This window comes from Labrus bergylta, chromosome 4 (genome assembly GCF_963930695.1).
Source record: "Labrus bergylta chromosome 4, fLabBer1.1, whole genome shotgun sequence".
NCBI lineage: Eukaryota > Metazoa > Chordata > Actinopteri > Labriformes > Labridae > Labrus > Labrus bergylta.
The window spans coordinates 13,221,668-13,240,919 of NC_089198.1; the positions used below are offsets into that span (position 1 = coordinate 13,221,668).

At 40.3% G+C, this 19,252-nt stretch overlaps 1 protein-coding gene across 4 annotated transcripts; it reads left to right on the forward strand.

The window, feature by feature from the left end:
• Positions 1-436: 436 nt before the first annotated feature.
• Positions 437-17,545, forward strand: slc7a8b (solute carrier family 7 member 8b). 4 transcript variants are annotated; one of them, XM_020653169.3, is made up of 12 exons: positions 437-592; positions 4,237-4,459; positions 6,183-6,387; positions 7,767-7,918; positions 12,099-12,224; positions 12,793-12,946; positions 14,326-14,449; positions 14,683-14,786; positions 15,265-15,361; positions 15,462-15,611; positions 15,706-15,883; positions 16,873-17,545. In XM_020653169.3, exons 2-12 carry the CDS (start codon positions 4,303-4,305, stop codon positions 17,001-17,003), a joined length of 1,578 nt encoding a protein of 525 aa, XP_020508825.2. In that variant the 5' UTR covers positions 437-592; positions 4,237-4,302; the 3' UTR covers positions 17,004-17,545. The 4 variants fall into 4 exon arrangements, with proteins under 4 accessions (XP_020508825.2, XP_029136884.2, XP_029136885.2 ...); XM_029281051.2 differs by having other exon boundaries at positions 456-592; positions 4,243-4,459; XM_029281052.2 differs by having other exon boundaries at positions 473-592; positions 4,258-4,459.
• Positions 17,546-19,252: the final 1,707 nt, after the last annotated feature.

The window sequence follows — 19,252 nt, forward strand, 5'->3', positions numbered from 1 at the left end:
TTATCGGTTAAGCTTTTGTGAACTTTTTGAGGAGTGGTCGAGGAGGACTGGACTAAATCCATGTGTGGTCCTAGGTGTGAAGTTGGCAAATTATGCAGATAAGTTGTTGACATCATACTGCCTGAAACCAACCCAATAAATACCTTTATTATTGTTTATTTTAAACATCCCCCAAAAAATCTGTATTAAAATAAAACAAGAATTATTAGCTTTAACATGTTAAACTATAAAACTGACGGTATACCCTCAATTAGAAAAGGTTGTTCTGCTGACAAAATGTTCATTCTTTCGATATATTTATTTTTTAAAATACATTTTCAGTTTGTAATAAGATTATCAAGCTTATTTATTCAGGTTGTAAATTTTGTCAATGGGTCTCAGTGGGCGGGGCCTGATCCGGAGTTGATAATTAAGCCTGCACTGATTGGCTGAAAATAACCAGCTTTTCTATTTATCGAGGCTGTCAGCTGGAAGTCTATTGTTACCCCGCTCCTCATCACGGCCAGCAATCAGGAACAACGCCGAACATGAAGTCCGTCACATAACACGAAGATTTCTGACGTTTTACAAGTTACTGCAGCTGACCGAGAAGGTGGGTCATCACGTTATGACTTCTTATTTTTTTAAAGTTAAACCAAAGAAACGAGTTGCCTCCCGGGAGCGTAGTGCTGATAGGATAATTGTTTGATACACGCGGAGGAAACTTGTACACCGGGGTGAAGATGGTTTCATATTTGACATTCGCCTGTTTTCGCGTCGATTACCTTCAATAGCTCAGAGTCAAAGCCTCGATTTCTCACAGTTTGGGGATATGTTGGAGAGCAGATTAAGACAGACGTTTTACAGTTTTGACAAACTTCAAATAACCAAAGATGACGATGCAGCTGGGAGCGCAAAGAACTGAATGTCTGTCCAATAGGTGACTATAGGCGGAGTTAGGGATCAATATTCAATATCTTCTTTGTTTTTCAACATAGACATCTCAATCCACTGCTGTTATAGAAGGTGACAGCCCTTAACATTTCACATCAATTAATACACAATAAGAATAACTCTGCAAATCATCATTATCAATGACATATTGCCTTAAATAAGCACATTTCAAGGTTCTCATTTTTGATTTTATTGACATCAAATCACCTCTCATGTGTCTTGGACATCCTCTCACAACTTTCACAGCTGTTGGTTTCTCAAGAAGACCTTAAATGTTTCAAACCACCTTAACCCACTTTCTAAAAAACTCTTATCTTTTCAATCTTGTATCTACTTTCATCCATGAGCTCTCAGATCTTTTCCAATGTCTAGTTGCATTACTTTTTTCCTTAGATGCATTATTGGTTACAAGTTTGTCAATGGAGCCAAGACAAAAAGTAAAAGTATATTTTTCAGAGAATTACAATATTATCAATCATTAACTTTAAATAAATAATAATGCAGAAATAAGTATCAAGAAAATATGTTTTATTTAATTTATTTTGAGTTATAGAGATAATGCTCCAGAGATAATGCATTGCTACATATTGTAGAAAAAAAAAAAAACATTAACTCCGTACTTTTTGAACCACAGAAGATTGGTGACTGCACCAGATTCTGATTGTGAAGAGTAAGTATACAGAGTAAGTAAGTATACACAAAGATAGAGGTACAATGATAGCCTGGCAACTTGGGTCTTGTGACGCAAAAAACGTCATTTTGTGTCACTGGAAGCTCCTTTTCAGACTTAGCAATACAAAGATTTCCCATCTCAGGGGAAATGAGGGCAGGATGCACGACCATTCAAAAATACTACCAGGTTTCTAATGATACAAAGCTTAATGCAAATGGGTGAAGTATCCCTTTAAGTATAAAGCCATAAACCACATACTGTTACTGTCAGTCACAAGCTCTCAATCCAACAGAGCACTCATAGTCTCATAGCACTGATAGTCACTCATCGTCTGGGGTACAATCATCTAGGTCACACAGACAGACACAACATTTCTTCAAGGAGTGTGTGTCAACAGGGAACCAGTACACATTCATTGAATATTAATTTTCCATTCCAACCTTGAAAATTGCACATTTAAAGCGACAGGCCCTTGATAATGGTATTAAGGCATTTTTTAATGGCCTGTTTCACAAACTATGAGCTGTGAAAGTTGTGAGAGGATGTTTGGGACACATGAGAGGTGATTTGATGTCAATAAAATCAAAAATGAGAAATTTATTGAGATTATAACCTTGAAATGTGCTCGGACACTAGGACCGTGAACATTCTAGACTCCCCTCCAAGCGCCGCAGCCGTCTGTCAGACGGCATATGCAAATGTAATTGTTTGTGCTCAGAAGCACACAAATAATGCGTTTCTTTGCGTGAGTTAAATACAACTTACTTTTATCTATAAACCAAATAGACTATCATCATTTAGGTTTAGTTTGCTTTGTTCTTGCTGTTTGTCAAAGCACTTTGTAAACCTGTGTTTTTAAAAAGTGCTATATAAATAAAGTTATTATTATTATTATTATTATTATAAGGCAGGATTGGTAACCTTTTAAATGTCCCATGTCAATTTACAATGTCTGTCGGCTTTTTTAGTGCTCCGTTTTTTACTGCTGCTCCACGTCTCCCGTTGCTAAAACACATTCTACAATAATGAAACATACATAACATTTAGTCTATTATATTGTTGGCTATATTAGGCTATGCATTTTAATGAAAACACTGCAAAAAAAAGAGATAAACACTGATGCTCCTCCTCCTCTCTGCAAATGGGTTTGTTTCCCCGACATAGAGGAAATCATTTCCCAACACACGCACGCCAAAAAACAACAAAAAAAACACGGCTATCTATGGGCATGACAAACTGTATAGCCTACAAAAAGAACTGCAGAAATCCATAACAGATGCAGCGGCGAACAAACAAACAGATGAACAAATGAACGATCGGCACCTTGGACAGCGCCGCGGCACGTAATGCACAAACCTGCGGCAAAAGTGCTCAACCTTTACGGTGCACTTTGCACTCACAGGGTGCTTGCACCCCTCGCAGGAGACGACGGTCATATTTTTCTTGCAGTGCGTGTTTGTCTGACACTGCCTCCTTCTCAGCTCTTGTGGATGCTGTGGCTCAGTGGGCACCGACGTCAGACTGGCCTTAACACACAGGTGTTTCTCTCTCTGTTCCTTTGCCAGCTCAAGAATGAGCATGTATCTATCTGTCTGTATATCTGTCTGTCGCGCATATATATGAAGTCTATAAATAGAAATAATAACTAATAAAAAATAAAACGACGTGCAATAACAATCCAGGGAAATGTATCATTTTCAACTGCCGTCAATATGACGACGGTGGCGGTTAGAGGTATAAATGCTCAGAAATCTTGTGTGTTTTATTTTAGTTACACACAGGCTTCAGAAAACATACAGGACACATATTTAAGAAAAGTCATAGGATGAGAGGCTCGTAGTTTTTATTTAAAAGAGTTATTTGTATTATAAAAACCCAAACCGTCTTTCAGATATGTTTGGCGGTTCTAGTGTTAAGGCAATATGTCATTGATAATGATGATTTGCAGAGTAAGTTTTATTTTGTATTCATTGGTGTGAAATGTTAAGGGCTGTCACCTTCTATAACAGCAGTGGATTGAGATGTCTATGTTGAAAAACAAAAGATATTGAAATGAGCCATATTGCACTTTTACGACGGTCCCTAACTCCGCCTATAGTCACTTATTGGACAGACATTCAGTTCTTTGCGCTCCCAGCTGCATCGTCATTTTTGGTTATTTGAAGTTTATCAGAACTGTAAAACGTCTGTCTTAATCTGCTCTCCAACATATCCCCAAACTGTGAGAAATCGAGGCTTTGTCTCTGAGCTATTGAAGGTAATCGACGCGAAAACAGGGGAATGTCAAATATGAAACTATCTTCACCCTGGTAACATTTATAAGTTTACAGTATCCTTATGTTGCTTAACAAACTGCATTCATTTAAAAGTCTGTTCGTCTTATAGCCGTAGCATAACCCCTTTTTAGCTGAAGTCTCCGCCTGGACCTCTGTTTGTGTGCACTCTGAATTATTAATGTGGTGTTTCTAATTTTAGCTCCACTGTAGTCGACTAAAGATAGAAGCCACTGGCATTGCTTTCCATTTAATGGGCAGGAGGGGAATTAGTCAGCACGTGTATGGTGGGAAAGAAACGCAGAACTTTAAACAATTCCGATTTAATAGCCTACTTAATTTATGTTTTAATGATAGGGTAAGTTGGGCGTACCACAGGTACCCGGACTTTAAAGAGGGGGACACACTGGACAGGTCTGCAGGATGACGAAGGGCCCGAGGAAGAGGAGCAGCAGCACCGGTGGGGGAGATCAGTCGGAGTCCCGAGACCCTCTGTCTTGTACGAGTGAAGATGCAGGAGGATCCGGGGTGGCTCTGAAGAAACGGATCGGCTTAGTCAGCGCTTGTGGCATTATAATCGGTAAGTGCACCCATGTGGTTTTATCCCATCACTCGTATGCAAACATTTATTATAAAAGTCCATCTCATAATCATTTGAGTTGAGTATTTCATGTGTCTGCATTGCTGTATGATCTGGAGACATGCTACACCCTATACACTTGTCTTACAGGCTCACTGAATACAGGTTGGAATTAAACACTTAGTGGGAAAAATAGCGCTTATTGATGAAAACCATCCCATGCCCTAATGATCATTCACATAAACTACCACATGGCCCCTTGTGGCCACCACAACAAAATAAGTATTGCCACTTTAGACAGACTCAGGCTCATTTGTGTGCTGGCCAGGTAGTGACAACCCCAATACTTCTACAACATGGCCCCTGATGCCCCCCACCAGATAAATAGATGGGTATCGAGAGCCAGGACATAAACAGGGTTATCAAGTGGGCACCTCCCCTCGCTGTTGTTGCTTTAAGTTAGGCCCACGACACCTTGGGGGGAGGCTGAACCGTTTGCTGTGGTGACCTGGAGCCACCCACCTCAATGCTAGGTCTCTCCACACATCAAGGAGCCTGTCTATGCTCACCCCGTCAGGTCGGTCTTATTCTCTTCCTTCCCCTATATAAAAAATAAACACGCAATCCTACAAATGGCTGAGTATCCACCGTTTTCCAGACAAATCTATCTGCTGTATTATAATACCATGCCTTGTTTGATCCTGGTTCTTGCTAAGAAGTAGCTATACCGTCGTGTTCAGGCTCATATCATTTCTACATTTTCAAATGAGTAAAAAAAAAACCTGTACAAATGTCTTACACCTTGCTCTAAGGCTTTCTTACGAATACTTGGTAAATGGTTTTAAATCTATGACACAAACATTAAAAATGAAGATATTAGATGAACTGAAATGAATCAATAAGAGACAAACTGTCTGACCCTCTCTGTACCCCTGGCCATGTTGAGCCAGAATTTGCAAAGCAGTCTATTTGTCACTGTTGCAAAATAACTATCTCCACCGTACAACCAGTAATTGAAAACTGTTGCCATCACAGGTACAGTGTTTTTATTTTATTCAAACTTCATACAACAGCAAGTTAAATGAGCCCCTCTGCCTTTTCTCACATATTCCCAGCTACTGAAATCTACACTGTGGATGTTTTTGTAGTAGAGAAACGATCTGTATTTCTATTCAGACTTTGTTGCTTTGTGCTGGTCCCTGCAGGCACAACATATGAACTCATTCTGCCATCTCTTCAGGCATTCAAAAAGATGGCTCAGACATCTTTCTGCTAGAAAAGGCTGCAAATAAAAATAAGTAACTGTCTGTTGCAAAAAAAATATGTGAAAGCTTTGCACTGTGTTCAAACACCTCAGATTTAAATTCCAAACACAGCTGGCATGCATGTCTAAGTTTAATTTTATTTGCCTTGAACTGAAGATTTCAAAGAAGCCAACAGTTTTCCCACAGGGGCTGACCAACAAATCCACATAAAGCTCAAGTTAATTTTATGATTGGAAACTGTAAACAGGAGCACTCAAGGAAAGGGGCAGCTTGTAGCAGGAAATTGTATCTTTTCCTTTGTGCCTGCACTTGTAGTAGATGCTTTGAGCTTGTTTTCAGACTGTTTTTGTCTCCCTGTGAATATGCAGAATATCAACAATTGTGGTTTTTGTGCATTTTAAAAGGATGCCAGAAGTTTCTGAATTGGTCTTTCTGGGTTTTTTATTTTATTTCCTCAGGCAACATCATTGGATCTGGAATTTTTGTGAGTCCAAAGGGGGTCCTGGAAAATGCCAGCTCAGTGGGCGTTGCCATAATTGTGTGGGTGAGCACAGGAGCCATCACAGCCATCGGTGCTCTCTGCTATGCAGAGTTGGGTGTCACCATTCCAAAGTCAGGAGGAGACTACTCATACGTAAAGGACATCTTTGGAGGACTGGCAGGGTGAGCATAAAAAATATGTGATTATCAAGCAAAGATTAAGGGAATCGAGGCCACAACTAAAGTTGACCAATTATGCTGAGCCCAATTTAAAACGTACATGTAGTGTTACAATTCTGGATTCCGATTATAAACATAAACAATGTGGGAAAAGTTTCAGCTCATGAGGTACTCGTATGTTGGTGTAATCCCAGGATAAGTCTGCAGAGTGCCCTAAAGGTCTTCTGCTAATCACGTGATAGATTTGAAACCAGTCTAACAAGAACAAAGACTTGTACCCTGCCATCCCTGGACACCCCTCAGCGTTCTGCCGAGGCCTGCAGCATGTGAGGCCTCTTGCAGACCATCTCATAGGCGAAAGAATTAAATGCCAAAGAAGTGAAGTGCATGGGTGACCTGGTTATCTTGCTACACAGTTGAACAAAGCTTTTCAGTTTGTTCTTGATTTTGACAGACACTTGCATCAAGCACTGAATAGACAGTCTGTACACTCTAAGTAAAGGTTTTGTTAAATAGTATATCCAAAGCTCTGTTCACCTCAAAACTTTTTAAAAATGGAGACGCTTTTGAGCCTTGAAGATCTTGCACCCCCATGCTCATAAATTTTGGGGTATTTTTTTCTTCTCTCATTGCATTGTTGTTTTGTAGTTAGTTTGTTGAAACATAAATCCAAGCTTTAACTGCTCCAAATAGACAAAAAATATCTGCAAAAACTGCAGGTATATAGCATACGGATCGGTGAGGTAGGAAACTGTATAATCTTCCTGAAAAGGCTGAATGTAAATCATATTTATTGTGAATTGTTAAACATGGCTTGGTTGGTAAAATACAGACTTAGCCAGTTTTTAACTGGGATTGCAATTCTCCATGAACAAAAACCTCAGTCCTTTTGTAACCGTCTAAAAATGACATGATTATCTACACAATGGATTTTACAGACATTACATGGGTTCCTGTATGATAAAGCTTTGCCCCAGTCCATTGTTCTTGCAGCAGTATTATGTCAAATGATGCATGAAAGAACTTGTAATGTACATTACAATATTGCATCGAGCCTTTTGTAATTAATGAGAATATTCAGTAGACCTCCACCCCCTCCCTCCGCCTCCAGCACCAGCTCACCATGTAATTAAAGCCTCTTTAATGTACTCCCAGCATCCCACAACGTTGCTGACCCAGTTCTAGGCAATCCTCTTGTCTTTAAAAACAATGCTCCAGTGCATTCCTATAATGCACTTGTCTAATATGTCTATTAGCCTTTGTTTTTCCATTACATTTAACTGTAATAAGGGATGGTATTCTCACACACTGTTGTTTTGAAAATGTGTGTGACACAGGTCTGTTTCACGGCTCATTGAACGCCCCTCTGTGTTGTCCCTCAGTTTTCTTCGGCTATGGATAGCAGTGTTGGTTATCTACCCGACTAGCCAGGCTGTAATCGCTCTCACCTTCTCCAACTACATCCTGCAGCCGCTCTTCCCCTCCTGCCTCCCCCCAGAGAACGGCCTCCGCCTGCTGGCTGCTGTCTGCCTGCGTGAGTCATTTAATAAAACTGAGGATTAAATGGTTGTTGGTTTAATGTTTAAGGTTTGCATTTACAGATACAGATCACGGGTAACCAACTTTGAAGTTTAATATCAGGCATTGGGTAATATAAGGCCTTGTTTTCAGTCTTTCCTCATTCATCGTTTATCCCTCGTAAGGGGTTCTCTTTTGTCGGAGAAAGCCCCGCCCATAGGTGGCAGATGAAATGTTTTCGAGTACGAAGGACTGTTTTGTGCTGTGTTGAGCTTTTCACACAGCTTGTTTAACAGATGTGGTCAGGGGAGTGAAGAAAACCGGACTTTAACTGTTTTCCAGTTTTTATTTTCTCCTGCAGAAGACAAAAGATTTTCAATTTGCCTTCTGGACATTTGTTTTCTGCACCTCTGCTCCCTCAGCAATGCAAAACGGCATTGTCAGAGCTCATAACACATTTATATTACATAGACGTACATTACAATCATCATTACAGTATTTTAACTACATGTACATATTTATAACCAAGAGCTGCTTCAAATGGCTGAAAAACTTCAGTTTTACAGTGTATACAATAAATCTTTAAAACAGTATACCAAATGGTAAAACAGTGACACCTAGTGGAAAAAATAAGCGACAACATGCGGCTATAAAACGAAACAGAAAATAAGAAAAACATACCTGCAGAAGACAAAAGAACATTCAATTTGCCTCGTAACCAGTTTAAAAACTTCCCAGAGGAGCTTTAATGAGGGCCTATTTATTTCCAAGCAGCTGTGGGAGTTGGGGTAGCATTTGGATATTTATGTAGGCTAATATGACAAAATATCAAAAACCATGTGGTTGATAAATTAAAATAAGACCATTCAGTGGAGAGTTAAATTTCAGGTGTAACCGGAAGTTGTGTAAGTGGTGTTGTCTACCTTGACACTACATGGATTCGCAGGATTTTCAGCCAACTGTCTACTGCCGAGTATTGGAGGGGGGTCGGCTGAATCGGTTGACTTTTTAAATCCCGGGGAGTCTCCGTACAGTGAAGAGGTACGTCGATATTTTATAGACTGAATCGTTAATGTAAACACAACAACATGCTAACTTTAGCTGTTTAGCTCCACAGTCTCTCACTGACATCTGCAAGGTTAGCTCTGCTCGGTCAGTTTGCTAGCCCCCCCTGACTCATTTCACTGACCTGTACTGTCGACTGGAGGAGTGCTGTGCTAACTTGACTGTCAACTAGTTCACTGAAAGGTTTCTTTACACAGTTATTAAGTATCACAGACGCAGATATTTGACAGCAACTTTCTGTCAAAGCAGCCTAAGGAATGAAACAATGGTACTAAAGGTACTAAACAGTATACAGCACGGATAGTAGGTACTGTCTACTGACTACTGAGAGATTGAGTAGGTACTTGGCAATTCGGATGCAGCCACGTGTTGACGATAAGTCTGTTTATGGACGCCATATTGTATAACCCCTTGTTTACCAGCAGATGGCGCCACTGTTACTTTTAAACCTAGGCGGTAAAGTTTATGTGGAGTAGTTAATTTACCTAAAGAGCTAATTTCTGCCATTTATATTTGTTGTACTCTAATAATTCTAATGAATATATTTATGTTAGAAATGATTGTTTGTTTACTAATCAATCTTTGTACTATAGCCTTAATTTGTTTACCTTTTTTTGTTACAGACTAAATACAATACTGGATGTCTACGTCTCCTCATCACTTATTACCTCTCAAACAACAACCATGTCTATCAGTCCAACTCCAACACTGTACCAGCTGGTTTTGCTTTCGACCGCAAACAGGAGACTTACAAGGGAGGGTGATTTTTCTACAACAGTGTTCCGTGTCAGGGAGAGGGCCCTTCTTTACGTTGCGCCCGAGTATCGGGACAACATTGAACTAACTCGTGCGTTAGTTATTGCCGTAGAAGCCCTTTTATACCTGCCGGTAACAGAAGCGGAGGCGAGTGGCGCACTATTGAGTGCACTACTGACAATAGGAGTCTCCAAAGCAGATGATTTCCTTAGAGCAGTAAGCAACCGGATGGGATGCCCGTCCACTCCTTATCCCATGGTGATTCAAAACGGTGTGCTAGCCGTTGCGGACAACTACAACCCACTTGCCCGCCCTATAAGGCAGGCCACAACCCAGGCTGTTGCCGCATTTCACCAAAGACGCCTGGAAAGCATCCGTGACCCCAACACCTTTGATCATCAAAGAGCCAACCCGCACATCATTCTCACGTCCCTGTGCGCTTATGTCTATGCGCTGGCCGCGAAGGCCGTCTCATGTTACAACTCAGCCGTTGACAACGTGCTAACTCGAATTCGCGAAGAGAACTTCAGCGGATATTGATCCTTGTTACCGATTGAGCAGGAGAATGATGACCATTCTTGCACAGTTGATCCGAGGACAAATGACGGTCCGATGGGTAATTGTTGATTTATCCCTGAGGATAAAACTCGAACCCACCGAGCCATGGATGAAGGTGGTTGTATACCTGTCTGAGTACATGCAGGATGCCGGGATTGCCATGTTTCTTCTAATAAGAGACGTCCTGATCGTGACTCGACTGCGTGAGCTCACTTGCCCACTTTTCAACAGTGACCTTTTTAAGTTCAAGGAGGCCTGCTCTGCGCATGTCTCGCTGGAGGAGTATGGCCCCTATGTGAGGTTTCTTGAGCTCCCACAAGCAACCCTGTTTCAGGCAGGCAAGTTCCCAAACTTGGTGCAGTTCATGAGAGGATTTACCTCAGAGTTTAACCCGCGTGCAGGTGATCTGTTGACAGGAGGCGGGAGGGAGGTCCTGGTCCGCCAAATCTACGACATGGGGGTAAGGGCAGGGCGCCGGGCAGCCGAACAAGCGGCCAGGGAATCCGGAGAAGCCATTGCATGACAGGCCAATGAACGGGCACATGGCGGGATGGACGCCTTCCTGTACAGGGCTGCAGCCAGGAGAGTCTGAACCTGGGACTTCTTTTTTCCTTTTTGTGTATCCCTTTTTTCCTTTTTTTTTTTTTCATTATGAAAGTTATGTGGCCTTTCTGTACATAGTTGTTCAAAGGCAGTGTTTTTTTTGTCCTTATATTTAAAGTGGCATTGTTATTTTAAAATCTGATTTCTTTTAGTACTTAAGGACACATTTTCCTTTTATGATATAGTTATTTAGAAAAACTTTAGCACTCAATGAGTGAAGTTCTCGGAGCAGTGCACCAAAACACCAGTCTTTCTTTTCTTGTTCTCAAAAATAAAGTGCATTTGAACTCTGTTACACTTGTACATGTCTTTTCTGTATATGAAGGAGGCTCAATATGTAAACCTACAGGCAGATAAACATTTACAAACTTAAGTATGTATGCACAATTTTTTTGCATTGCTCTGTGCAGGAGAATTTGTGGACTTCGGGTAGGACCTTTATGTTTAAAACAAATCAGACTATCCAACAGAGGACTTCCTCGGCCAAATAAAAAAGATCTTCTTGTAATCAGCAGTTGGGTACACTAGCTTTCCAGCGTTACTTTGATGCGAAACAACTGATACACAACCAGCTTGACTTTGGTGCATGGCATAATATTTGTTGATGGGCAGATGTCTGTCAATAGGGCTGATACTGATGTTCAGCCGATACATTGGTGCATCCCCATACAGTCATACAAATGCTGTTGAAATTGCAGGTTTATCTCATGTTTTCCTGAGACATATTCCCCTGGGTTTGATTTATCCATTAAGTTGCACTCAGGCAAAGCATCATTTGGACTTCTTTAAAAATCCATTCCAAAATACTTTTCCGAATATACTACATCCTTGCCTCCCTCTCATCTATGCTTGAGTAGGTCAGCACAAACCCATGAATAGAATCCTTTATATTGGAGGCTTTTAAATATTATTCACACAACTGTTACTCTCCTGCATTTACCCCCAGTTGGAATTCCTGAAGTTGAAACTTGTCTGGACACTGGCCTATGTCATACTATTGCAATAAAATTTTCTCTCTGTGCAGAGTGATGTTTATTGGCTTGGTCCTTAGGATGAGTCATTCCAAACCTTTCAATTGCATTGCGTTTCAAAATTGCAGATTAAACCGTACTATTTAAAGGAATTACGTGTATAATTTATACATGGGGCTAGAGTATCCTTTCCTCTACCCAGAGATACTACCATTGCAGTAATTAATTTTTCGCTCCTTTTAGTGTTTTTGACGTGGGTGAACTGCCACAGCGTGCGCTGGGCGACATGTGTCCAAGATGTCTTCACTGGGGGCAAGCTTTTGGCTCTGGGCCTCATCATAATCATGGGTTTGGTCCAAATATGCAAAGGTAAGGTTTGCTCCCTCCCTCCATCATATCACGACTCCTCCATTTTAACTGAACCCCAATTTGAAAATGACTTCTTCATAACACTAAAATAGAGGAAACCTGTTTTTAAAGAGGCAGCACTTAATTTACAACATGCACACTGTGCCCACACAGCATATATATCTCAGCTTTATGTAATCTGTTTTGGATTGTGAGAGAGTATGAATTGGGCTAAATTCTAAAGGTGATAAAACTGGGCTAAATCAGTGTGTAGAGTTGACTGAATAAAGAGCCTTTGATTTCAGCTAATTTAATACTTTCTAAAACATAACAGACAGAACATCACCTGTCTCTGAATGGACAAGGAGAGATTTCTTTGTTGATGAAATGCATAGTGAACACATACTTAGCAACACATACTCTGCATCTTTAGTGACAAGGCAGCAGGTCACAGATAATCATCATAATGATCATGTTTAAAGCCTGTAAAAAAAACAACAACATTAAAAGCATTGTTGTCTGCTGCACAGCTTGGGTTACACTTCATTGCATATCTGAGTTTTTATTTGTGTTGTTTTTTGGATCATAGGCCACTACTACTGGTTGGAGCCCGTCCATGCCTTCGAGACCTTCAAAGAGTACAATGTTGGTCATATAGCTCTGTCCTTCCTACAAGGCTCCTTTGCTTATGGAGGCTGGAACTTCCTCAACTATGTCACAGAAGAGTTGGTTGACCCGTACAGGTAACACAAGCACAATTTTTTTTAATTATTTTTTTTGTAAGTGATACTTCACCCGTTGAAACATGAATCTGTATTGACATTGGGTCATATATGTGAAATACATTTTGAAGTTGGTGCCTTCTTGACTGAGAAAAGTCAGAAATTGTCTTTTTGGCTCATGTTAATGAAAGACACCAAATCCCAGAATGCACAGCACTGCAGGCCACTCCCACTAAGGTCCGCTAGTTCAGAATCAGAATCAGAAATACTTGATTAATCCCAGAGGGAAATTCAATCGATACAGTTTCTCCAAAATATAAGATATAGCAGTAGAAATATAGTAATAAAAACATTTACAGACATATTTACTTCAACACATGAGGCCATTTCCTCAATAGATTCAGAGATTTCTTCCAGAATTGATCTTGGAAATTCTTGGCAGACAACAGACTCTATGTCTGTGTCCATAGGCAAACAGTGAGAGCACCGACACTACCAGTCCGCCCCAGCTCGAGCCAGGCTTGTGGCGGCCAGCGCCTGGCAGCCACAGTAGCCAAAACACAAGACCGGCCTGTCGACAGCAGCCGTCTCGCCGGTATATTTATATTTTTTCCGCCATTACCAGCTTTCTCCATAGAGCCTGTTAGCATAACTTCTAAGCAATATGGCAGACATTTAGTTCCGATTCTGGGAGTGAGTTCCCACCCACTGATCTGTGATTGGTCTGTAGCTTCAGTGGTCGAAAATATGAGGAACTAGCGTTGTAGTTTCACCCTGCTAACCGCAACAGCTTCCATTGACGCAAAAATCATCATTTTGCGTCACTGGAAGCTCCTTTTTCAGACTTAAATAATGAGCTATCTCAGTAACAAGTCGTGCGTTGCATGTGGACAGCTAAATTTGTTTTCAACAAAAAAATTGTTTTTATTGGTACCAGAAAAATCACACACTTTTACCAGAATAAAATATTTATATACACTATTATAATCACACACTTTTACCAGAATAAAATATTGATATACACGATGTCCACTTAATGCTGTGCGCTCTAAAACAATTCAATTAGTTCTGGCTTATTTGCTTCCACGTGCGTCTCTAATATTCTGCCCTCAGCTTAGCTGTGCTTGTCCCGTAAGTGTCAAATGTTTGTATAAAAAGAACCAAAACGTCACAGAAAACAGGATAAAAACATATATGATGATGCTGTAACTAAGTCATTAAAGTATATTGACAACAAAAAATGTCCACAAATTGATCCCTGAGGGATACCATAAATGTTAACAATTGATTTTCTGAGTAGTTATTCAAAGTTTATTGCTGTTTTTCTTTTGGTACATCAAACCTCTGTCACAGAAAGAATTTACATACAATGAACTGCGATCTTTCTTTCACCCACACAGAAATCTACCACGTGCTATTTTCATCTCTATCCCTGTGGTGACCTTTGTTTACGTGTTTGCCAACGTGGCCTACGTCACTGCCATGAGCCCGCAGGAGCTGCTGGCATCAAATGCTGTGGCAGTGGTGAGAAAACAAAGAATATGTGTGATTATGCATGAAAAGAAAGTGTCTTATAAGCTTATTATTCTCTAAAAGTAGTAGCGTCTTTGCAGCAGCCATCTAGAGTAACATCATTGATCTGAGGCATGTTCAATCTGTCGGCCTTTTACGCTCCTTTTAAAGATGTCCTGATTAGCTTGCTGTTATTCAAGTGTTCATGTTTTCTTCTCTATCTCTACTCCTAATATTTCTCTCAGACATTTGGAGAGAAATTGCTAGGAGTAATGTCATGGATCATGCCCATCTCTGTGGCGCTCTCCACCTTTGGGGGAGTCAATGGCTCCCTCTTCACATCATCGCGGTCAGTTTGTCCCTCACGTCTCCACCCACTCTGTCCTTCCTGTCTTCTCCGTCTAGCTTCTGTGACTGCTCTGATTTTATTGTTTTGAGTGTTGTTCCTTTGCTGCTTTTGAAACCTTGCACTTGGTAATCAAGGTGTAAATTAAAATCTCTACAGGAAAGTAATACATTGTAGAGTTATTGCTCATTTCTTGGGGTACTAACTCTGTCAGATTGAAGTGAAAAGGGCTGAGCCTAAATCTTTATTCTTCTAGAAGTCTTTTCAACCTGCAAAAATGAGCTCATCCAAAAGCACTGAGCCCATTTTACTCCTGTTTTTTGTTCAAGTTTTTACCCAGCATTTGCACCTGTATACTTTTCTCTTCACTGGTGCTGTCATTAGATTTGTTTTCTGAGTGTTACTCGCGGCTGGTGAGTGCACATGGCAAGCAGGCACCAGCTGGCTCAGCTCTCATGACTTAACCTCTCTTGTCTCTCAGGCTGTTTTTCGCCGGAGCGAGGGAAGGCCATCTCCCGCGTCTGCTGGCCATGATTCACGTCCAACGTTGCACTCCCATCCCAGCGTTGCTGTTTACTGTAAGTCTAAACAAAAACACATCTGCTCTTCTGCTTATATGTGACCTCTGCGCTCACCTTGTGCAGAAATGATACTTCTCTCCTCTCGCACCACATTCAGTTGATCTCCACTCTCCTGATGTTGTGCACAAGTGACATTTACACCCTCATTAACTACGTGGGTTTCATCAACTACCTCTTCTACGGCGTCACTGTTGCCGGGCAGATTGTGCTGCGTATCAAAGAGCCCAAGTTGCATCGACCCATCAAGGTAAAGAAACACATGGAACAACTTAATATGACCTTTTTAAAAACCCAACATGCCATTTTATTATAACCTCTGTGTCCATCCCCACATCCTCCAGGTGAGCCTATTTTGGCCAGTGATCTACCTACTGTTCTGGGCTTTCCTACTGGTCTTTTCTCTCTACTCTGAGCCCGTAGTCTGCGGTACTGGTCTGGCCATCATGATAACAGGCATCCCTGTGTATTTCCTGGGAGTCTACTGGGAAAACAAGCCACAGTGTTTTGATATCACGATGGGTAAGGCAACAAGCTGATGTGGGTTCAAGCATACGGATGCTCAGTTTTCACATTTCAAGTAAAGGCAAATGGGTGTAGATGTATCCCTAGAATTTAAAGTTAGAGGCCTCATAGCTATATTGGACTATTGGAATATTGGACAATATTGCACGATATTGGACTCCCTAAAATCACAACACATGATACAGATAGCTTGGTTTTGTTTTCACCCTAAAGACCACAGTCAAGTGATTTTATATTTCAGCCCAAACTCTGATCCTTTGTAAATGTAACGGAAGTTTTGGTGCTTAAAACCCACCCACATAATATTATTTAATTCTAATTAAAGAGGGAAGTGCATCACTGAGGGCTGAAGGTGGTCTATAGCAGCCTGCAACAGTAATGTGCAGCCTTTTTGAAACCTCAAGAGCCAGGAATTAAAATTGCTTAGTAGTCAGTGATTTGGAGATTAAGTACATCGAAATGTATAAATGGCCAAAATACTCAAGCAACACTTGTAGTATGAAGATCAACTTTACTGACAAATTAGTCCGACGCGTTTCGTCTTGTGGCCCTGCGTGTGACCCTGATGAAGGCCACAAGCCCAATGTTGGTGTTATCAGCCTTATTCTGGTTGGAGTGAATATTTGTAAATCAATGGTTCAAATGAATGCCATCTCTGTTTTGAAGGTACAATTAGGGGTGAAGTTTTCTGTGGGTTTAATCTCGAGGTTAAGGCAAACATTATGTTAGAGTATGATTTTACTAGCTTTTACAAAAAAAAGGTGTTTAACCAAATGTGAGCCAATCACAGCAGGCTTAAGTCACAGCACTGTGACTCATGACATATGGCACTGCAGCTGGTTTAAATGTGTTTTTATAAGAGGTGCCCAAGTTTTTACAAAACACTAAAAGACTGTTTAAAGGGTATAATTATCAGGATAAATGTCAAGTTAACTGAACCACAAATCACTAAATACATTTTTCTGGTCTCTTCTAACTGTATCCAGGTAAAATTACTCATCTGTTCCAAAAGCTCTGCTCAGTGGTCTACCCTGTCATGGACGAGAACCCAGAGCCTCCTGGGCCTCAAAAGACGGACGGCGCTGGTGAAGATGGAAACGTTTCTGATGATTTGTGATTGATGATTGAACATTTGCATAAAGACTACCTCACATTCACTTACGAGGTTTGGATGAAAAAAAGACACTTAAGTTTGACCCCAAGAAAAATGCACAGATGGAAAACATGCTCACTTCTTGTTCTGCATCCCTGGACTTTCAGCCTCTGTTTTTGACCGGCCTTAATCCTGACGTCTCTGATTTTTACTTGTAAGGGTGGGGAAATGTGATTGAAATGACACTGACTTGAAACATTGAAACTGCAATGATGGACCGCAGTCTTGGTTGTTTTTACATTACAATTGAAACCTTTTCTACTTGTTTATCTGCACTAGTTGTTTGTTAGTTTTGGAGCACAGTTGGAAAACATTATTGATATGCAAAATGTGTATTGTTGTTTATAATATTACCTCACTAATATAACACTAAAAGGACTTTTTCCAAAGGTTAAAGGCTTTTATACACATGAACTCCTAACATGAAGTGCATTTGTATTGTCATTGGAAGCGTAATATCTTGATGTGCATAATGCAATCAATCAATAAATAATTCAGAGAGGACAGACCTGGCTGTAGAGAGGAAATGTTTCTGAGTTACTAACTTGGTCTTATTCCACATTTTTCCCTGTGAGCCTTCAAATACACTCCAGCAGCTTTTCCTAGAAAATAAACAGACAAGACTTGCAGGATAGCAGCTATGGTTATTTGAATGCACAGAAGGCCCATAATGGTGAATTCTGAATGTTTTCATGGTACATATGCCAGATATATATATATATATATATATATATATATATATTCACCTCTGTGTTTAGAATTGATAATTTCTTGCAGCAGGTTTTTTTTCTTATTCCACCTAGATTATGTTTAGCTGGCTTACCCAGTGCCCAGTTTCTTTCACAATACACTCTGCTGCAGTAGTGTTGGTATTATGCTGCCTGCTGCACTTCCTCATCAATGTTTCATCCACCTGCTGGAACACCTGACGTAGGAGGGGCGGAGTCCACGTACACTGAGCGATCACATTACGGAAGTCACGGTCGGCTTTGACAAGCCTAGGCGGGTCAATTGTTACTTTCCCCGAAATACATCAGGATAGTGGATGGACAAGCCTTCAGAATAAAAGCCCGAATCTCCGCAAACAAAAACAAAGCTCCCTGACTTGTAGAATTTGCGTGTGTTAAAACAGCCATAATTTAAAACTCGTGCAAGGGTGGTAAAATAAATAAGGTGATTGTAATTGTCTTTGGCAAAAGATAAGTTCTGATTAAAATGTCTGATTGGGAAAGATAATATGCACCCTGAATCCAGATAAATTAGTCAAGGCTTCTACAAAATATAAAACTTGTTCACTGCACAGTTGTCCTGTCACAGAATGCAAAGTAGGGATGTAATTAACATTAGGACTTCTGAAGAGGGGTATACAGACTACATAAAGGTCCTTGTGGGGATTCAGGGCTTTTGATGAGCACTAAACAACATTTAGGACATATAAGAAAATTGTGTTGGATATGGAATTGAATTAAAATAAATCGAACTATTTAGTATTTCTTCCAGAAGGTTTTGACATTTTCAGAGTTTACAATTTACAGTTGATACTTTACGGCAGAAGAGCTCAGTTGTAAATCAATTAAAATAGCTGCGTTTTATTTAGGCTAGTCGCTTCAATTTGAGCATCCTGACATTGCATATGCTGACTTGCTGTAACAAAGTAACCAGTGCCCCCCTCCTGTTTTCATTTAAAGTTCCTGTGAGGAACTTAAATCAATTCAAGTGACCCCCTTCAGACAAAGACTTGCCTTTGTTTTTTACATGTGAAAGTATTGTAGGCCTAGGCTGCTTTCGACAAAAAAACCCTCCTTAAGAATCTTATAGGCAGTGTTAAAAAAATGTCTGTTTCATTCTCATGCATTCAAACTACTACACAGAAAGTCTGTCTTTATGCTGATGCTCTCGTATGCTAATGAAGCTCATAAAGGAGGGTTTAATTTCATGTCCGTCTGTGTCGTAACCAGTTTAAAAACTTCCCAGAGGAGCTTTAATGAGGGCCTATTTATTTCCAAGCAGCTGTGGGAGTTGGGGTAGCATGTAGGCTAATATGACAAAATATCAAAAACCATGTGGTTGATAAATTAAATCTACAAGAAAACAAATTAATTGCTGCATAGTTTTCTTTATGTTCTTTTTAAGACCGTTCAGTGGAGAGTTAAATTTGCACAGCTGAAAGGAACGACACCCAAAAACAGTTTAATAACAACCATACAATATCC